Below are 20473 nucleotides of genomic sequence, written 5' to 3'. Positions count from 1 at the left end.
TCCTGTTTATTTCAAGTTAGGGAGTTAGGTGTAGCGCTTGTCTTTTGTTTGATGTTTGATTTCACATAGGGTTTTAGATAGCACCTCCTCCTGACTTAGCTTGTTTTGTTCGTTATTTTGGCCTTTGTTCACCCCAGAGCTTCATTTTTGCAGTGTAGATAATAAATCACGATTCACTAAGAAATTGGTTTACTTCTGTGTATGGTTTTGGGGACCAGGGCGGGGCAATCTTTTCAAACTTGTGTTGCGTTCCTGTACCCCTAGACTGGGGCGTAACACCCTTGTACGGTTAATAATTAACAATATTATTTGGTAAACAGTTACACATTTTAACACATTTTTCAGGTCAACATTCTTGAATCAGCAACGTTCATATGTGCATCCACCTTCAGCCAACTGGAGTATGTGTTAATGTCTTAGACAAACCCACTCTTTGTTTTCCCTTCTTTTACATCTACACTATCTACGCCTCCTGCTTTCATCTCCCTCTCACATGCACACCAAAGGTTATAAAGGTAATCGCTTTCTGTAAACGCTTCAAACAGAGCCGACTCAAACAACACTGCTGTTGTCTGTCTCAGCTAAAATGTCTCAAGATTATTCTTATTTTGGATTCTCTTACATAAACAGAAATGCAGAAAATGATGCAAAAAACACCACGGCTCTTAATAATGCTGCAGATATCTCTGTTATTGTGGTGTACTTCCTGGTCGTCTTGGCAGTTGGAGTTTGGGTAAGTTTTGCAATCACTTTTAAAACCAATTTCTCTGCAATTCCTCAATAATTTTATAAACTGTTTCCAGCTAAGAAGATTTAGTATAGTTTGTATGTTAATGTGTCCTAATGTGTCTTACACCCCTGATTCTAAAAAAGTCAGGACACTGTGTAAAACGTAAATGAAAGCTAAATGCAATGATTTGAAAATCTCATAAATTCATATTTTATTTCTAGTGGAAATTTCAAATTAACCTAAAAAAACATGTACCATTAAAAAAAATCCTAATTATGAATTGGATGGAGGAATTTTGTCCCATTTTTGTCTAATAATATAGGATTCTAGCTGCTCAACACTCTTGGGTGTTCCTCATATTTTTGCCTAAATGGTTGGAGTTGGTGAAAGGTCTGGATTAATGCCAGGGCAGATCAGTCTTTTCTACTATGAAGATATCCTGTTGTGATAGATGCAATGAGCATTGTCTTGCTGGATAATACAATGCTCTCACTGAAAAAGATGTCGTCTGGATGGGAGCATATGTTGCTCTAGAATCTGCACATACAACACCTTGCAGCATTAAAGGTTCCTTTACAGATGTGCAAGCTGCAACGGCATAGGAAGCAAGTCACCCTCATACCGTCGAGTGACTGAGTGCTGTTAACAAGCCATGTTTTTCTTCTCCTCTTTAGTCTGGATGTCTTTGTTCCTTCAATGTAGTCTGTTACAGTTTTGCCCATATTTAAGGATTTTCTAAAAACGTGCCTTTGTCCTGTTACAGTCTATGGTCCACACTAACAGATCCACTGTAGGTGGCTTCTTCCTTGCAGGGAGGAGTATGGTATGGTGGCCGGTGAGTATCTTTATATTTAGAATTAGATCCTTTACAATATTCTTCCTGCATTTAGAGCCATTAACAATTTTTTATTGCTGTGTAATAAAATGTGATGTAAGCTATCATAAAAGAAGCATTTTATGGCACAGTGGTGGTTATCATGGTCATGTCACAGCGAAAACGTCCCCAGGTTCAAATCTTGACATGCAATTTAGGATAGCTGATCCTTCTACATGGACCATGGATGTGAGATAGATAATGTGCTGTATGAATGTGTGGTTAAAATATGCCTGGAGGTCTAAAGCATGTTGAATGCAGGGGCTTTTCCCAGGCACCTGGTTTCATCTCATAAACCTAAAAAATGCATGTTAGGTTCATTAGTGATTCTATACTGACCGTGGATGTGAGGTCGATAAATGTGATGTATGATTGGGTTTGGTTACTAGTCTAGTTTTGAATAGAGATTAAGAACAGTAACGTCCCATATAAATATGATTTATGGAGTTATTTGAGATTAACAAACTATCTTAATTACTTCTGAGTAATCAAATGTTTAAATCATTTAATATTTACACAATATACTGAGAATATGGGCTAGCATAAAAAGTAGGGGTGGGAGTCGATTAAAAAAAATTATCTAATTAATTAGAGGCTTCGTAATTAATTAATCTTGATTAATCACATTTAATCGCACAAGAAGTTCAAATGTTTTTTAATTTTAAAGGGTTTTAGTGGACGACAGAAGAAATATTAGACATTGACATGAATATTGTCAACTGAAGCTCTTTTAATTTATGGGAAAAAAGGATTTAAACTGTATTTAAATGCAAAACAGAAAAAATAATAATATCCTTGGCCAAAACTGGACACACTTAAAAGTAGAGTTATTTTAAGTACTTTAAGTACATTTTTCAAAAAGGTATTGTCTTTAAATAATAATAATAATAACAATTTCAACATAAAGTGGAGTTTTAATTCTTAAAAAAAATAAGGCAGAAACATAAGGATTATTTATTTGACCAGCTTCACCTTTAAACTCTGAGTAACCTTAACCAACATTATTTTGTACATTAGGCTAAAACAGTGTGGTCATCGAACATTTTAGTGCAAAAAATAACAAACTCACTGGACTCACAATACCTCCATGCTTATTTACTGTCCACCTCTATCAGCCAGTTACTTAGGAAAAAACTAGCCTGTTTACTTTTTCAGAGCTCAAAGCAGTTCTCTTTTTTGTTACAATGTAACTTGGAAGTGAGAACATTCTCTCACATGGGACAGAAGTGGCAGCACTAATCAAATACTTGCAGGCCAGGACTGGGTTCATCCCTGCTCGACCTGACCACCAGTCTGTCTCGCTGATGGTGATTTTCTGCTCTGTACAAACTCAGGGCCCTGTTGCACAGGGCTTCCTCATCTGAATCTGGAGCACAATTTCTAACGCCACTGATAGTGGTCTACAGTCCAGAGCAATCCATTTTGCGAAAGAATTTGTACGTTTGTCCGATGTTGACTTACTAATTTTGGTCCCGAAACCAGTCATTTCATCAAATTTGGGCTGCTGACACCCTTTGTTGGTAGTCGAACTGCTAGCACTAACAGCTCCCACGGTTTCTGTGCTCGCTGCAACATGTTTTGCATTTAGATGGTACCGTAAGGTTGAAGTGCTTCGGTGGTATGCAAAGTCCCTTTTGTGCTTTCTTCTGATTCTTCCATTTTTGTAACTGTGTGCATCAGTGTAATTGGTACACAAGGAAATTGTGCATTGGTAAAAGTTCTCCTTTGATTCCACTTTGAAATTAATTAATCGCAATTCACAAGTTAAATTCCCACCACTAATAAAAAGCATAACCAAGTTGATTCTTGAATGAATTCTTAAGTCTCCTTAATTTACAAATGGACCTACTGACAGATTGAACTGTGCTCTCCACAGATCGGAGCATCGCTGTTTGCCAGCAATATTGGCAGTGTCCATTTTGTAGGAATTGCTGGTACTGGCGCAGCTTCAGGAATAGCCATTGGTGGATTTGAATGGAATGTGAGTAACTGTTCCTGAGCCACTCATCAATTATCACTTGTTATATAGAAGAATTTCTCGCCTCTGATACTGAATCAGTTCATGTCAGCTCCTGGTTTACTGATTTTTATGAGCGCTCCATTGTGCAGAGAAAAAAGGATGAAAGGAAACAGAGTTCCTGATTATTGCATATCTGTGTGTTTCAGGCTCTTTTTGCGATTGTTATCCTGGGATGGATCTTTGTGCCCATCTACATTAGAGCTGGGGTAAACAAAAGCCCTCATATATATATTTATATATACATGAGGCACATATATTTACCCTTTCTAAATAAGCAATGATTAATGAGTAAAATCTCATGTGGATGTATTTAGATCATCACCATGCCTGAGTACTTGAAGAAGAGGTTCGGAGGACAGCGCATTTGCATTTATCTCTCTCTTCTCTCCCTTGTCTTGTATGTCTTCACCAAAATTTCAGTAAGTTCCTGAAAGAAAAGCAGAGAATATTTCTATTGTGCCTGTTTTGGATGATCCTAAATGAAATCCCACTTTTCTTTCCTCCCCATTCAGGCAGACATTTTCTCGGGTGCAATTTTCATCCAGCAGGCCTTTGGGTTGAATATCTATCTCGCTGTTATTGCACTTCTGGCGATTACGGCACTGTACACTGTCACAGGTTTGTACACGGGGAAAAAATAATTTCCTATTTTACTGAACTTACAAACAGACATTTTCCTCATAAACTACCCAAGAAGCAATATCTACAGTTATATTATGACTGGGGTAAAGTCCTCTCAAGGCCGTATGTGGAGATGTAGACACACGCCACACACACACACACACACACACACACACACACACATAATTGCTCTCTTTCTTCAATGTTGGTTTATCTTTGCTGAGTTGCTGTGGTTGATTGCCATGGACTATGATAAGCCTGAATTGGCCTTCTGTTGCTGTTTTGTAACAACACATCCACAATTACAAGTTTTAAAGAATGAGTAGTTACATAATGACATGATGAGTTTATTGAAGAGGACTTTTTTATGTATATTAGTGCTGATAAAATCTCAAGTGATTAAGTGAAGATTTTCACAGACTGATAACATCATATATTTTATCCCAGGTGGACTGGCAGCAGTGATCTACACGGACACTTTACAGACCTTTATCATGCTTATTGGATCATTCATTCTGATGGGCTTTGGTAATATGAAATATTTTACATACAAATTATTTGTTGGAAAGTTACAAAAATAAATAATAATGTTGATCTAACTTGCATATGATTTTCCTCAGCTTTTAATGAAGTGAAGGGATATGAAAACTTTGAGAAACTCTACATGCAAGCTATCCCCTCAATCACGGGTAACATCAGTGCAAACTGTTATGAGCCCCGGCCAGACTCCTTCCATCTCTTCAGGGATCCAGTTACAGGAGACCTCCCATGGCCTGGTCTCGTGTTTGGACTCACTATTCAGTGCATCTGGTACTTTTGCACTGATCAGGTGAGTTAAGCAAATAAGCATTGGGCAGCTCAACTGCAGTTTTCAGCAACCAGTCTGTAGTCAAAAACCGAGACAAATTCAACTGATTGCCTCGGTGTGTTCATATATTCATACTAAATTCTACTATTTCTATATGAACAGATCTATTGAAAGAAATTCACGTTCAAGGTGTTGAAAATGCAGATGGAGTCTTGGATCCATCTATGAGTAAACAGGGTGAAGCAGAAATGAGGAGGACCTGGGTTGCATGAATAGGAATCATAAAGGCAGAATGACAGACAAGCACTGAGATTTAAAGTATGCAGAGAGGGGAGTAGCAAGGATAGTATGTATTCTGCCCTCACTGCTACACTGGATACAGTTATGCAGATAGATAAACTCCTCGACAACTGACAGGTGTATCGTCCCTTTTATTGACGCTGCCTTCAATTATCAACAGAGTGAAACTACAAACAGAAGAAAATAAGCAATATTCAGTCTATATATTCACACGATAATGCAAATCAGTTGACTAAACTAGCTAACATTGGAAAGAAAGTAAATCTGAATACAGTACACCTTTAACCATAAAAGTGCATAAATAATAGCAAATAGAGTTGCATTAACTCTTGTTCAACTTAAATACTCACAAGTGATGCTTTCTGTAAAACAACGAAGAGGATGGATGCAGGTGTTTATCCGAACAACATGCTGAGTCAGTCTTTTCTCAAAGTGTGCTGCATTACTGACTCTACAGCTAATAACAAACAAATCTTGGCATGAAAGAACTGTAGTGACTCTTGCTGGTGGGAAGAAGAACTACACCAGCACAGTATGGCGTTATTTTTGTGCCACTATTCTGAGCGCACGTAAAAAAAATTTGCAAGTGTAGATGATGCATTTTGAGGAGAAATTTATTTTGAGCGAAGAAAAGCTCAATTTGAGTGAACAAAATTCATTGCTGTGTGCAAAAAATTTATTTCAGTGTTTGCTATTATCCACACACACACACACACACACACACACACACACACACACACACACACACACACACACACACACACACAATGGCAGCCCCTCTCGCTCGGTTTTTGCATTTGCGCTTGCTCGCAATGTGTTGCTTGCGCTCTCAACATTTCTGCCCGTGCGCGTTCAACTCTTTCTGTACACCGTTATATTTGTGCCACAAAACCAGCCAATCACAGACTTGACTCACAAAAATTCTGATTGGCTGTTTTGGTCTCCAATCAGCTCGAAATGACGAAATGCAATATCCCAGAATCTATTTTGTCCAAAATTCAAACAAGGCAGTGGCGGAGGAACACAGAGTGGCGGAGTTTGAAATATTACTCTTTCTGATCACAAAATAAACTTTTAAGATATTTTCATGCGAGAATGGTGCTGAGTAAACTCCAAATATCTGCTCGATTTATCAAGACATCACATATTTGCATAAGTGCTCTAATGTTTTCAGAAATGCCTGTTACCCTCCAGCTGACCGCAGAGCTGGACTGGCCATTGGGAATACCGGGCATTTGCCTGGTGGGCCATGGTGATTTTTCATTTTTATGTTTGTTTGTTTTTTTTAAAAACGGTATAAACAATGAAAGGTGGTGGATTAGCCAATTGGTCATGATCAACTCTGGGCTGGACCAATTACAATACATCTGTATTGAGGGGAAAAGGAACAAGATAAGTCCTTTAGCTAGAATGAAAAAAGACACAAAGCTGGAGTTATCCAGTGTTTTTGCTGCACAACTGAGTGTTCTCCCCTCATTCACCCCCTCCCTCTCCTGTTGCTACTTCAATCATGAAACTGATCAATGATCAGCTGATCGGCTTTTCTGCCACAAGTCCCGTCTTTCTTGTTTGTTTATTGCCCACTTTGCACCAGAAAGACGAAACCAGCGGATGTCGCGCTAAACAACAGCAGCGCGTTCAAGCTTGATCAGCTGTTGTTAGAATTTATTTAATATTAATTTTTCTAGTATCAGCTGATGTTTGCTGGAGCCACAGCTGTAAAAGTTGCTGCTCATGATATCGGTTTGGAAACATGAAGGTGATACAAATCATACATATATACCAACAAGACAGTGTACATCACTGTCACAACAGCGTTTGTTTTAGTTCAAAGGCTTTATGGTTTTTCCTATAATACCTGGTGGTGTAGTCGGCTGATTTTTTTGTCAGTTCAGCCTTATACATTATGCTAAACCCGAGTGACCACCCCGTCAGCTAGTGGGTAACAGGCATCTCCGAAAACATTAGAGAACTTATGCAAATATGTGATGTCTTGATAAATCGAGCAGATATTTGGAGTTTACTCAGCACCATTCTCGCATGAAAATATCTTAAAAGTTTATTTTGTGATCAGAAAGAGTAATATTTCAAACTCCGCCACTCTGTGTTCCTCCGCCACTGCCTTGTTTGAGTTTTGGACAAAATAGATTCTGGGATATTGCATTTCGTCATTTCAAGCTGATTGGAGACCAAAACAGCCAATCAGAATTTTTGTGAGTCAAGTCTGTGATTGGCTGGTTTTGTGGCACAAATATAACGGTGTACAGAAAGAGTTGAACGCGCACGGGCAGAAATGTTGAGAGCGCAAGCAACATGTTGCGAGCAAGCGCAAATGTGTGTGTGTGTGCGTGTGTGCGTGTGTGTGTGTGTGTGTGTGTGTGTGTGTGTGTGTGGATAATAGCAAACACTGAAATACATTTCAGTGTTTGCACACTGCTCAAAATAAATTTCTCCTCAAAATGCAACACTTGCACCTGCAAATATTTTTTACGTGCGCTCAGAATAGTGGCACAAAAATAATGCCATAGGAGACATGACCAAAGGAACAGAATATAGTCAACTGATGAAAAGGTCCAGATAGCAAACAGGAAAAAGGGAAGCAGGACAGAAAATGAGCCTGCGATAAAAGCTCAAGGGCCATCAGAGGCCAGCAGAGAGTGATATGAACCTGCAATAAGATTTGTGGGTTGACAGAGGTGAGTAGGAAGAAAAAGGCCTGTAATAAGGCTGGAAAGCTGTTGGAGGCCAGGCCAGAGCCTGCATTAAGGCTGCAATGTTACAGGGGCCAGGAAAGGAGGAGAGAGAGAATTTTGGCTCAAGGCCTGTCAGAGGCCAGAAGAGAGTGTGAGCCTGAGATAAGACTTAAGGGCCATCAGAGGCCAGGATGGAAAGCAGAAAATCTCCAAAAGGCTGAGAGTTCAAGAAAGAAGACAGAACCTACAATATCGCTCAAGGGCCAATAGAGGCCAGGAGGAAGAGCACAGAACCTGCAAAAGGCTGAGAATTGACAATGGTCAGGAGATACAAGAGAGTCTGCAATAATGCTGGAAAACCATTTGAGGCAAGGAGAGCAGAGAGAGAGCCTACAAAAGAGATTGTAGACTAATGAAGACCAGAGAACAAAGTACTTGTAAACAGTAATAGAAATTTGAATAAAGGTGGAAAAAGGCTAAAACTCGCTGTATGTCTTCTTACCAAGAATTTAACTTTTGAGTGACTTTAACATGAGGAGCAGAAACCACAGATAAAGAAGACATGGATGAAGAGAGAAAACACATGGACGATCGGGGCAATCGTGGCTCAAGAGTTGGGAGTCCGCCTTGTAACCGGAAGGTTGCCGGTTCGAGCCCCGGCTTGGACAGTCTCGGTTGTTGTGTCCTTGGGCAAGACACTTCACCCGTTGCCTACTGGTGGTGGTCAGAGGGCCCGGTGGCGCCAGTGTCCGGCAGCCTCGCCTCTGTCAGTGCGCCCCAGGGTGGCTGTGGCTACAATGTAGCTTGCCATCACCAGTGTGTGAATGTGTGTGTGAATGGGTGGATGAAGCGCTTTGGGGTCCTTAGGGACTAGTAAAGCGCTATATAAATACAGGCCATTTACCATTTACCATGTAGCATGATGCTGGAATTTAAGAAGAATAGGCTACTGCTTATCATAACAAGACAAGGAACAAAGCCTTGTGAAGCTGCTGAAGCGCCACCTGCCTAGCCTAGAGGTAGCAACCTTACTCAGAGCGGAAAGAGTGGTGCGGCTGGTCAAATAGAATAGGGTGGTTTTGCTCCATGATGAGCACTCCTTGTCTTGCACTCAGGGCCCCATCATCAACCGTAGACCCTAAACCCAACTTGAGAGACCACCGAGGAATCTTCAAAGCCAACTCAACGACAGTGTCACCTCCCCCAACAATTCAAAGATTTTGACATGGACATGTGGGGTTTTGGAGACAGCTAACCACCTAGTTGGGGGATCTCATAAGCTGATGAGGTAGGCCCTCGTTGATGCAAGTTCCCAGCAGAAACATGCTTACTGTATGATTCAGGGTGAAAGGTCTTGTACCTGGGGAGCAGGTGTGGGCCTTCAACCCGGAGAGAAAGATAAGCATTTCTCCTAAACTGATGAGCCAGTGCGTTGGACTCTGCAATGTGTATGACAGACTGTCAGATGTGGTTTACATGGTGTGGCTGGTCAAAATAAAAAAGGTGGTTGTGCTCCATCGTGACTGTCATGCACTCAGGGCTCCAGCACTAACCCTAGACTCTCAACCCAACTTGAGAGACCACTGAGGAATCTTCTAATCTGACTCAACGACAGTGTCACCTCCCCCAACATCTCAAAGATTTTGACACAGACATGTGGGTTGTTGGGGACAGCTAATCACCTAGGTGAGGGCTGTGTGGAGTGTCTAAATGTAATTTCCCATCATGCCTCTGGAACACTGTGTTTCATACTTAATTTAAGAAATTTATGTTTACTGTTATGGTTATGTAGCTGTAATAGTATGTTCCATGCTGCAGGTCTGTTTAGACTTATACGTGTTCTTTATGATGGAAAAGAGATGCATATGTTATAAGTTATGCACAGTGATAGTAACCTGCTGGAAGCACAGTGTTAATATGCTTTTTAAATGCAAATGCTCTCGCACTCTGGGGCCTCTGGATGTCTGGGGCCTGGATCTCCTCCATGCCTGCTTCATGCCCTGGGGGACAGGGCTATGGCTCGCTACATCCTCTTGCAGACCATTACATGTGGAAACCATTTGAATACAAGCGCGCTGATCCACACAGGTGTGCACATGGGTGTTCACTGTTCGTAGACTTAAATTACACCTTTCTTGGCTACTACTTCAAAGCACATTGTGCGCTGTCAGTCCTGCGTGCTGCACAACAACATTGAATATTTAGTATTTACTGCTGTCTACACTTAGCTAGATTAATGCGATGATGTTGTGTTTAGTATGTTGCTTTGGTTTTTGTTGCTTGTTTTCTATCCTTTTTCTCTCAACAGGTGATCCAGGAGATTCCCCTCCCCCCCTTTTCTCACTGTCCATCTCACCTTCTGTTTTTCTTTTCCTTCCTCTTTCTTTCTCCCTTTCCTATCCCTCACTCATGTCTGTCCCGCCTGTAACAACTGAAAATAAAATAAAATAAATAATAAAAACAAAGGTCGATCAAATGGACCAATACGGCAATGCCACAATGATCCATTTGGCAAAATAAATCCATTGGGTATCCTTGTTGGTCTTCAGACAACAATTCTGACGGCTAAAGAACCAAATGGGACAGGCAAAAAAATAATAATAATAATAAAAAAAATAAATGCAGAATAAAAGAGCACAGCCTTTGGAGTTGTAGGGTTTACAGCAGTATTTGAAGATTCAGTGCCTCCTTGTGAGTTTCTTGCTGTCTGATTTCTCAGCTTGTTGCAATACTTCACATTGAATCTGGCTCTATGAGTAAATGTATTTTGTTGCTTACCACCACTGAATTGTACTACAATTGTTTCCTAATTGTAGGTGATTGTGCAGCGCTGCCTCTCTGCCAAGAGTCTCTCTCACGTGAAAGGAGGTTGTATCCTATGTGGATACCTGAAGATACTGCCCATGTTCCTCATGGTTTTCCCCGGGATGATTAGCAGGATCCTGTACACAGGTGAGTGTGGTGTGTGGTTTTAAGAGTCTGTTGTATGCAACTTATGTAGCAAGCTTACTGGTATATTTAAAGTTGTGATAAACTGAAATACTGTGGATTTTCTTGCCTTTAATCTAGATGTGGTAGCATGTGTGGATCCAGATGAATGTGAAAAACACTGTGGGACCAGGGTGGGCTGCAGCAACATTGCTTATCCGAAACTGGTCGTGGAACTCATGCCTAAAGGTTGGTGACCTTTGTCTTATTAACTTTTAATTATTGCAGATTTTTTTTATATTTCTACTTTTTAATCTGTTACTCTGTTTCAGGCTTGCGAGGTCTTATGCTGTCTGTGATGCTGGCCTCTTTGATGAGCTCCCTTACCTCTATCTTCAACAGTGCCAGTACTCTCTTCACCATGGACATCTACACTAGAATTCGTCGCTCTGCTAGTGAGAAGGAACTCATGATTGCTGGCAGGTAAAACACATTTTTGTTGTTGTGTCTGATACAATGATTGTCTAAAGTGTTAAATACTGATTGCATTTTTTTCAACTATGTACAGAGTGTTTATCTTGGCCCTGATTGGTGTGAGCATAGCATGGATTCCTGTGGTGCAGGCAGCCCAAAGTGGTCAGCTTTTTGTCTACACTCAATCCATCACCAGTTACCTTGCCCCACCTGTTGCAGCTGTCTTCTTGCTTGCCATTTTTTGCAAACGTGTCAATGAGACTGTAAGTGTTTGCTTGACTTTTTCATGAAATAAGAAAGAAATCTGTTCTTCACTGTGGTTTTGCACAGTGAAAGAATCCTTCACATACCTCTGGGATTTAGTCAGGAAAATGTTATCAAGAGCAAAGCTTTTGTCATTTGACACTTTAAGAAAAACAGTTTACATCTTTGCTGAGTTTTAGGGATAAATGATTAAACCAATCTGTAAGTCTGTAGAGAAAAATAAGCCAAGTAGTTCATAGCTTAACTCAGTAGATGGACTGGGAATAAAATAGAGCTGTCAGAGTGCTTCTTGGCAAAAGTAGTTATTTCCACCCACAACCACTGAAAAAGTTCAATAATTAATAAGTTGTTTAATTATTACAAAATGTCCACATCATGATTGAAATGTAAAACCAACAGATTAAAATGCAACATTGCGATAAGCGCTAGGCCACCACGAACTATTCATCCCCGTGGTGTCTTGGCAGACACTTACTACTTAAAACTCAGCAAGTCAGAAGGATTGTGAGCCCCTGCTTTCAAAGTCTGTATTCATAATTGAATTGCAAAATTTAATTGTCTTATAGTTATCTCTGGATTCCATATAAATAGTCACTTTCTATGTGTTGACAATCAGCTTGCGTAACATCCCAGTAGGTCCTGACCACAAAATAGTATTACACTTGGGCAAAAGTGGTAAATATTCCTTCATGAACTGTCAAACTACTTTTTGTAGACACATTTTTTATATTTTGGATCTGTACATATTAAACACAGGATGCAACAAGAGTTACAAATGCTGGTATGTTAATATACTGTCATGATTCCAGCTTCCTGTTCAATATGCATCCAAATGTAGCGCTGATTCAATCTCACTTTTAGCAAGAAGCATTTATCCAAAACTATTTCTTCAAACACAATATTATATATACATATATATGTTGCTATCTATTAATATTTTACTATATTGTATTTATTTACCATTTTTAAACCTTTAAACTTTTTAAAAGTATTTTGATATAAAGTAATATTTGTCCTTTTTTCTTTCTTTCCACAGGGTGCATTTTATGGCCTCTTAATTGGGCTGTGTATGGGCTTGAGCAGGATGATTACTGAGTTTATTTATGGGACAGGTAGCTGTGCTATCCCCAGTAACTGTCCCACTATCATATGTGGAGTTCACTACCTTTACTTTGGGCTAATTCTGTTTGTCATCTCCGGCATCGTCATGCTGGCAGTGTCTCTCATGACCAAACCTATTGACGACAAACATGTAAGTTTTTAATTTAAGACACCAAAATACCAATGCACCCATATATTTTTCTCTGTTGCTCCATTCATGCTGATGACACCCTACCATATACTTTCTCCACATCTACAACACCTCCTGACCTCTCATGATCCTGTCTGACACTCTCTTCACCTCTACAACAGTATACACATACTCTTACAGGGCTCTACACTAACTTTTTGCTTTTTGCCAATTGCACCAGCGCCAAAGTTAGGCACACCCAAATTTTTCAACCGCATTGCTTAACACCACAGTTTTAGATGTGCACTTTTTGGGGGGGGGGGAATTGCAGTCCATACAGACAATATTGATTTGTAAATGATTAACTAACAATCTTGTCAACACAAAGTTCTTTATTTGGAGCACAGTTGTACAAGAAAGATAAGTTACTGAAAAAGTGCTTGTGCTTAAAGTGCATTGGCATTCTTTGGTAATATTGTTGACAAAATTAAACTTAATCATCACATCGGCCTCCTCTGACGACCTGTTTGCTGCTGCCTGCCGCTGAAAGGCAGTGGGGAGAGGGGACACTTGGGCAGTGCATTTATCACAGCATATAATGTGTTTTCTGGATATATGTATTTTTTCAGCGTTTAGATACTGATGGCTCCGTGTCAGAGCACTGACTATGAATTTCAGACGGATCAGGCCTTAACAAAAAAGTTGTCAATCGTTCTTTTCATCTTTTCTTATTACCCACAGCTACATCCACTTCTGTCGGGCCTAGGCTACTCACTAGGGCTGGGTATCATCACCGTTTTCTATAATCCATTCAATTCGATTCAACTTTGCCGCAGACAGTCAGAAATATTACAATTCTGATCATTTATCAGTGCTGATACATGTATGACTTCGTCAGAATTGTGAGCATCACAGCCTTTGTGTCAAAGTAACTGAGAATAAAACACAGAAAAACATGAAGGAGGTTTTCCTGGCTTTTTATAACAGAAAACTTAAAAGAAAACTTAAATTTAAAATTATTCTGCAATTTTACATAATTTCAAAAAGTTTAAATTTCTTCAGTATTGACCAGCAGAAATTAGGCTTTGTCCGAGGTCATTTAAGTAAAGTAAAAAATTTTTAAAAAGACAGCGGCCGACAGCACTGTAAACTACGGTAGACTGGTGGGTAATAAGCAGTGTTGGGTAAGTTACTTTAAAATAGTAACTTAGTTACATTACTAGTTACTTCTCTCAAAAGTAACTCAGTTACTTCAAGTTACTCGTTACTTTCAAAGTAACTAGTTACTAGGGAAAGTAACTTTGGTTTTACTCAGAATTCTCTTGTTAATGTGTTTCTTCCATAACTTTGCCAGTCTTCTAGCTTGCTTACTTGCCACAAGTGCACTGTGCCACCTACCAATAGAAAGGAAAAGATAATGTGCATATTTCCACGAGAGAAATCCCACGCCTGGACCGTCATTGACTGCTGCCATGATTCTAGCCTACGTCACAGAGTCATGTGCACCTTTTACATCCAACACAAAAACTGTAGTCGTGGTGCTTTCGATTGTACTCAGAACTCGGAAATTCTGCCTTCTGAATAGGAAGATGTAGGCAACACCAGACTGCAGATGAGCTGCATACAGGGCTGGACTGGGACAAAAAAATCGTCCCGGGCATTTTGACTAGAGACCGGCCCACCATTATAGGAAAAATCATAAAGCCTTTGAATGAAAACAAACGCTGTTGTGATGTACACTGTTTTGATGGTTAATATGCATCAATCTATCAATCGTTTGTTGTAAGATTCAGATAATTATTTTTTAAAAGCTAGACATTTTAAATGAGAATAAGAAAGAAAAGTATTTCCTTGTGCCCACCTCTCCCTGTTAATGCCCTACATGCCCCCCTGGCAATACTTTGCTAGACCCGCCCCTGCACAGTTACCAGCTGTCAGCTACCTAAAAAAGGATCCTGGGGTTATTTGTCTCTCAGAAACAGTTCATAACTTCCCTTCAACTCATTCATGTCACCTAAAAGGTAAACCTGTTTCTCCATCACAGCTCAGATGATCCAGTAAGGACGTCTCCTGGTTTCATCTTCATGTTTCCCTCTCACCAGATAACCAAACCATATCATGACGAGCAGCTTTTTTGCAGCTGTGGCTCCAGCAAACATCAGCTGATACTAGAAATTAATATTAAATAAATTCTAACAACAGCTGATCAAGCTTAAACATGCTGCTGTTGTTTAGCGCGACATCCGCTGGTTTCCTCTTTCGGCGCAAAGTGAGCGATAAACAAACAAGAGAGCCGATCAGCTGATCATTGATCAGTTTCATGATTGAAGTAGAAACGGGAGAGGGAGGGGGGAGAATGAGAGAAGAAGAGGCAGCTGTGCAGCAAAGACAGAATAACTCCAGCTTTGTGTCTTTTCCATTGTAGCTGAATTACGGGACAAACTGTTCCTTTTCACCTCAATAAGAAGCGTTTAATATTTTCTCTGAATACCAGACGGGAGGGTTGGCAACTCTAATAACTTATGAACAAAATAAAGTTCAACATCATTAACTTCATAGCACCCACCCAGCTGTATAGAAACTCCGTCATGCTAGCTAGTACGCAGTACGGAAAAAGTCAGAATAACGAAAATAAACTACACCTAAACTTGGTTCATATCTGACCCAGAGAGACTGCAGGTCATAACTTCTTACCTGAAGTTCAGTTCACACTTGGACCGGCGGCCGCCTCGGGTCTCTTTTCCTTCTTCCACCTGCTGGCCTCCACCACTTGCTAATGTTACTGAATCTGTGGAAGCTCCGCGATAGCCACCACACGAAGTATCGAGTAACGAGCCTATCTAAATCCCAGTAACGAGTAACGCGTTCCTGATTTTGGCATAATAACTAGTTACCGTGCTCTTTACCACAATAATAACGTAGTTACTGTAACGCGTTATTAAGTAACGCGTTAGTCCCAACACTGGTAATAAGCGAATGAATAATACCGAAAACAGAGACTTGAGATGAGAAACTGTTCTTGAAGTACACAGAGAGAGAGAGAGAGAGCTGTGCATGAAGTGTGATTTTTATCATGGTGGAAGGAAAAAAAACAGCAAAAGTAAGAGGGAATTAATGACGACATTTATCAAATGTGAATCGTAGTTTGGATCATCTTTTGCTGCTGGTTCAGTGAATTTTGGTTGGAGAGAGACAAAACCTGCAGCTCTGTGTACCTGCTCTCATTTGCTGTTTGGTGGTTGTTGAAATAGTTTTGTGAGCTTTAACCTGAGATTCTGGCATTTCTGGCAAAATACGTTTATATTTAAAAGTCGATTCAGATTTAATAAATCGATAGCGCTTTATTCAAGCAGCTCACTAGTGATGGGTCGTTCGCGAACGAAATGGCTCTTAGAGCCGGCTCTTTGACGTGAACGACGCGAGCCGACTTTTTATCGCGAGCCGTCACGTGGGTTTTTTTTTTTTTTTTTCTTTCTCTCAGCCTCTCTCTCGCACTTTTTTCCCGCTTCACTCTGCACGCGGGCCTTGTGCTTTACGCTGGGCAGAGGGGGGAGGGGCGGTAGTTACACTCAGTAGCACAGGAACAGAGCCAGAGAGAGAGAAAGAGAGGCAGGGACAACAACATTAGAAAGGTATAGTAATCATCCACAACTATTTTCGGTTGCAGATGATAAAGGATTAAGAAAGTTTATTCATGCAGGTCCATATGACAGAGAATATGCATGTTCTTTTTGTTTTCATATTATAATTTATATTTAATTGTGTTGTGGTTTGCAGTGTTTTGTGTTCTTTTCACTTTAAATTTGTGAAAGGAAAAAGCTGAAAATTTAAATAGTTAAAACTTGAAATGTGAATAGTTGATTTTTGTATTATATGATTTATTTATTACATTTTATGTGGAGTGAATAAATAAAAGTATATTTACGGTGGCCCCTAGAGACAAAGCACATACAAACTTCAAATCACATACGAACTCCAAAACACGTACAAACTCCAAAACACGTACAAACTCCAAAACACGTAAAAACTCCAAAACATGTAAAAACACGTACAAACTCCGAAGCACGTAAAAACTCAGAAGCATATAAAAACTCAGAAGCACATAAAAACTCAAAACACGTACAAAAGACAACAGAAGTGCTCCAGGATGCTGGGCGCAGTGTTGAGCCTTTGTTATCTTGTGGCTACACAAGCCAGCAAGTACCAACGACCGGATTTGGTGTGTGGTAATAACAGGTAAATGAACTTTTTTTTAAATTATTTGAATATATATATGAGTGCCTGTGTATAAATACACAAACAATACACACATGCTTTCAATTGTGTAATTTAAGTGATCTAGTAGCTCTGCTTTGGAAGTTCAGTTCATGCTAGAAATGTGTTTTGGAGTTTGTACGTGTTTTGTCTCTAGGGGCCACCGCATATATTTATATATAAACATATATAAATAAAACCACTTGTTTTTACCTTAGTAATTCCTTTTGTGCATAATTTTATATTATTGTTAATAATAAATTAATTAAAGCAACAAAACAACCTGAAGAGCCGGTTCGGAGCCGAAAGAGCCGGCTCTTTTTAGTGAGCCGAACCGAAAGAGCCGGATCTCTAAAAAGAGCCGGAAATCCCATCACTACAGCTCACCTCTCTCTATCCGCCTGCACTTTCAAACGTACTTGCGAAAGGCTACAGGAATATCTAGACCAATCAGAGAGGTCCCACCCCTGACTATCCCTGATTGGTTTAGACCACGACAGAGGCATAATGTGTGTCTGTTGTTGACCACAGAGACTTTCAGAGTTGCGGAGTCTTTTTTTTTTCCACTCGAACAGTTGGTCACCAGTGCGACCTAAGATTTTTTTTAGTCGCACCATTGAAATTGGTCGCACTCTAGAGTTTGAATCCATCTCCAGTGCTCTTGGCCTTGCTTCTATTCCATCTACTATTTTGCACACAATGCATCTACCTTCTTCATTATATCCTCCAGCTCTCTCCCTTTACCAGCCATAGTTGTAACCAGCCTACATTTAATGTTGCCTCTACACTCCTGCTTTTTTCTTCTATCTTGCTGCCTCCTAACACACCTTCCCTCTATCCTCATCCTCCAGCTTCCACCAGACTGATCTAGTATGGAGATTTAACTTGCTTTAACCTTCATATCTGCTGAGTCTCCTTGTTAAACTGTGTTTAATCAGTTATTAAGAAGTAAAATAAAATGATAAATTTTCTGATAATACTTTTTACCACATTTTGTGCCGTTTGACTAGTTGTATCGACTGTGCTGGAGCCTGAGGAACTGTACAGAGGAGAGGGACGATCTTGAGATGGATGATTGGACTGATAACCAAGATTCCAACAGTGTGGACTCAGACGGTAATGAGCTGACATACGCAGCAGAGTAAAATATAGCACAGTAAATATGCATCCATATGTAACCCGTTCATGTGTTACGCCTGTTGTTGTTGCATTGTGTTCTGGCATGAAAGTAAGAGGCACAAGACAGCACTGGGTCTTTGGCTCTTTACTGCACATCTGTAACACAGAAATAAGTGTCTGATCTGTGTGTGTCACGCACCTGCCAGTACACCTCTCCTCCGGCCAGGCTGAAAGGAGCTGTGCCTGCAGCTTTATTAATGCTACAATAATATAATAAATCAAATACAACAAATTGTTTTAAAACAGTAACTTAAGCTCTCAAAAACAAAAAGCACAAAATAAATAATATGTTACTGAAAAATCATCAAAAGAACTTATAAGAACAATAAACAAAATAATTCAAAAACAAATAAACAGTCAGACAAATACAATTTAATAACCAGGACCCAATATTCTAGTGCTTATAGTTCAAACATTATACTTCAGTACAATCATATTAACAACCGCCATCCAACAGGCAATACAACACTGTACCATTAAAAACACTGAATGAAAGACCACATCTCCAAAACAAGAGAACATCTCCATACCTGCAACACAGAAATAAGGGTCTGATCAAGGTTCAAGGTTCTTTATTTGTCACATGCATAGTTATACAAGTATAACACACAGTGAAATGTAGCCTGACACGCTCCTCGACATGTGCAAAAAAATTGGGGGGGGGGGGGGATCTGTGTGTGTCACACACCTGCCAGTACACCTCTCCTGACGAAGGAAAAAAAGAGTGCACACTGTTAAAAAAAAAAACTGCAGCGAATACGCCCACAAGCCGCTAGCGATCAGACTAACTTATCCCGAATGAGTCTCTTAATGACAAACAAAAACGCGGCGGTTCGGCTGTATTCAAATTGCAGCTTGGGGTCTGAGCAAACTTTAATTAGCTGAGAGCAACGTGGCAGTGACTTACCTCCGGCCATGCTGAAAGGAGCTGAGACCGGGGCACAAATGCACGCGCCTACGTCACCACGCAGCGCACACACACGAACGCACACAGACTCAGATCACACAGGTAGGAGATTGAGATGCAAAATGAAATATTTAATTGAAAAAAGGGGTGTTTTGTGTGAAACTGACAAGTATTTGAATGTGTGTGTGAATGGGTGGATGACTGGATATGTAAAGCGCTTTGGGGTCCTTAGGGACTAGTAAAGCACTATATAAATACAGGCCATTTACCATATTTAACACATGTTATGCATACATATAAACAAATACATGCAAACTTTCGTTTGTCTTGTTTCTTCTTTTGCAGATGATGAGCCTGGCTTCTTGAAGAAAGCGGTGATGTGCTTCTGCGGCCTGGAAACCAAAAAAGCCCCCAAGCTGACTAAAGAAGAGGAGGAAGAGCTGCAAAGGAAGCTGACAGACACCTCAGAGGTGCCTCTGTGGAGGAACGTAGTCAATGTCAACGCCGTCATCCTTCTGTGTGTGGCTGTGTTCTGTCATGCCTATTTTGGCTAAAAGTCAGCTGATTTCAACTGCTCACAGAGTCTAATTTATACAAATTTAACAGACTGCTCAGTAGGCCTCAGCCCTAAAACCCTGTTTAAACCTTATGTTTAGAGCACTGTGCTTTTCTTTATTGCTTCCTGGTATTTAAAAGTTTAAGTGAACCAGTAGACTGTAATATATTAATACATATTAGACTTAAAAAATGTTGAAGTGCATAAATATTTACACATTTGTATGCTATTTGTCATTCTAAAATGTCTGAAGATCATTTGGGAGAAGTATGAATTTTCTTCTTTATCTTAATGGTAAATTTGAAATATTTTGTGAATGAAGCTGCCTTCACTTGTAAAGAACAATCCAGCACTGTGATCTGTGATCATCTTTGGGCTCTTGTTTGTGTATTCTGAACCATTATTACATTTAACTTTCATTGCAGTGGTCACCAGGACATAAAAACCTTGCAATGGCCTGTATTTTGTATAGCACCTTACTAGTCCCGAAGGACCCCAAAGCCCTTTATACATCCAGTCATCCACACATTCACACACTGGTGATGGCAAGCTACATTGTAGCCACAGCCACCCTGGGGCGCACTGACAGAGGCGAGGCTGCCGGACACTGGCGCCACCGGGCCCTCTGACCACC

At 40.1% G+C, this 20473-nt stretch overlaps 1 protein-coding gene across 3 annotated transcripts; it reads left to right on the top strand.

The window, feature by feature from the left end:
* Positions 1 to 1535: 1535 nt before the first annotated feature.
* LOC101467512 (sodium/glucose cotransporter 1-like) lies at positions 1536 to 20256 on the top strand. Of its 3 annotated transcripts, XM_024803267.2 has the most exons (15): positions 1536 to 1565; positions 3481 to 3585; positions 3771 to 3830; positions 3939 to 4043; positions 4137 to 4242; positions 4693 to 4773; positions 4866 to 5074; positions 10863 to 10998; positions 11116 to 11223; positions 11307 to 11457; positions 11543 to 11711; positions 12749 to 12964; positions 18208 to 18313; positions 18484 to 18489; positions 19629 to 20256. In XM_024803267.2, the coding sequence occupies exons 1-15, from the start codon at positions 1551 to 1553 to the stop codon at positions 19835 to 19837; spliced, it is 1782 nt and encodes a 593-aa protein (XP_024659035.2). In that variant the 5' UTR covers positions 1536 to 1550; the 3' UTR covers positions 19838 to 20256. The 3 variants fall into 3 exon arrangements, with proteins under 3 accessions (XP_024659035.2, XP_024659034.2, XP_076743192.1); XM_024803266.2 differs by lacking the exon at positions 18484 to 18489; XM_076887077.1 differs by lacking the exons at positions 18208 to 18313; positions 18484 to 18489 and adding an exon at positions 13346 to 13352 and having other exon boundaries at positions 19692 to 20256.
* The last annotated feature ends 217 nt before the right edge of the window (positions 20257 to 20473 follow it).

Source organism: Maylandia zebra, linkage group LG7, assembly GCF_041146795.1.
Source record: "Maylandia zebra isolate NMK-2024a linkage group LG7, Mzebra_GT3a, whole genome shotgun sequence".
In the NCBI taxonomy this organism is placed as follows: Eukaryota; Metazoa; Chordata; class Actinopteri; order Cichliformes; family Cichlidae; genus Maylandia; species Maylandia zebra.
This window is presented reverse-complemented; position numbering and strand designations above follow the sequence as displayed.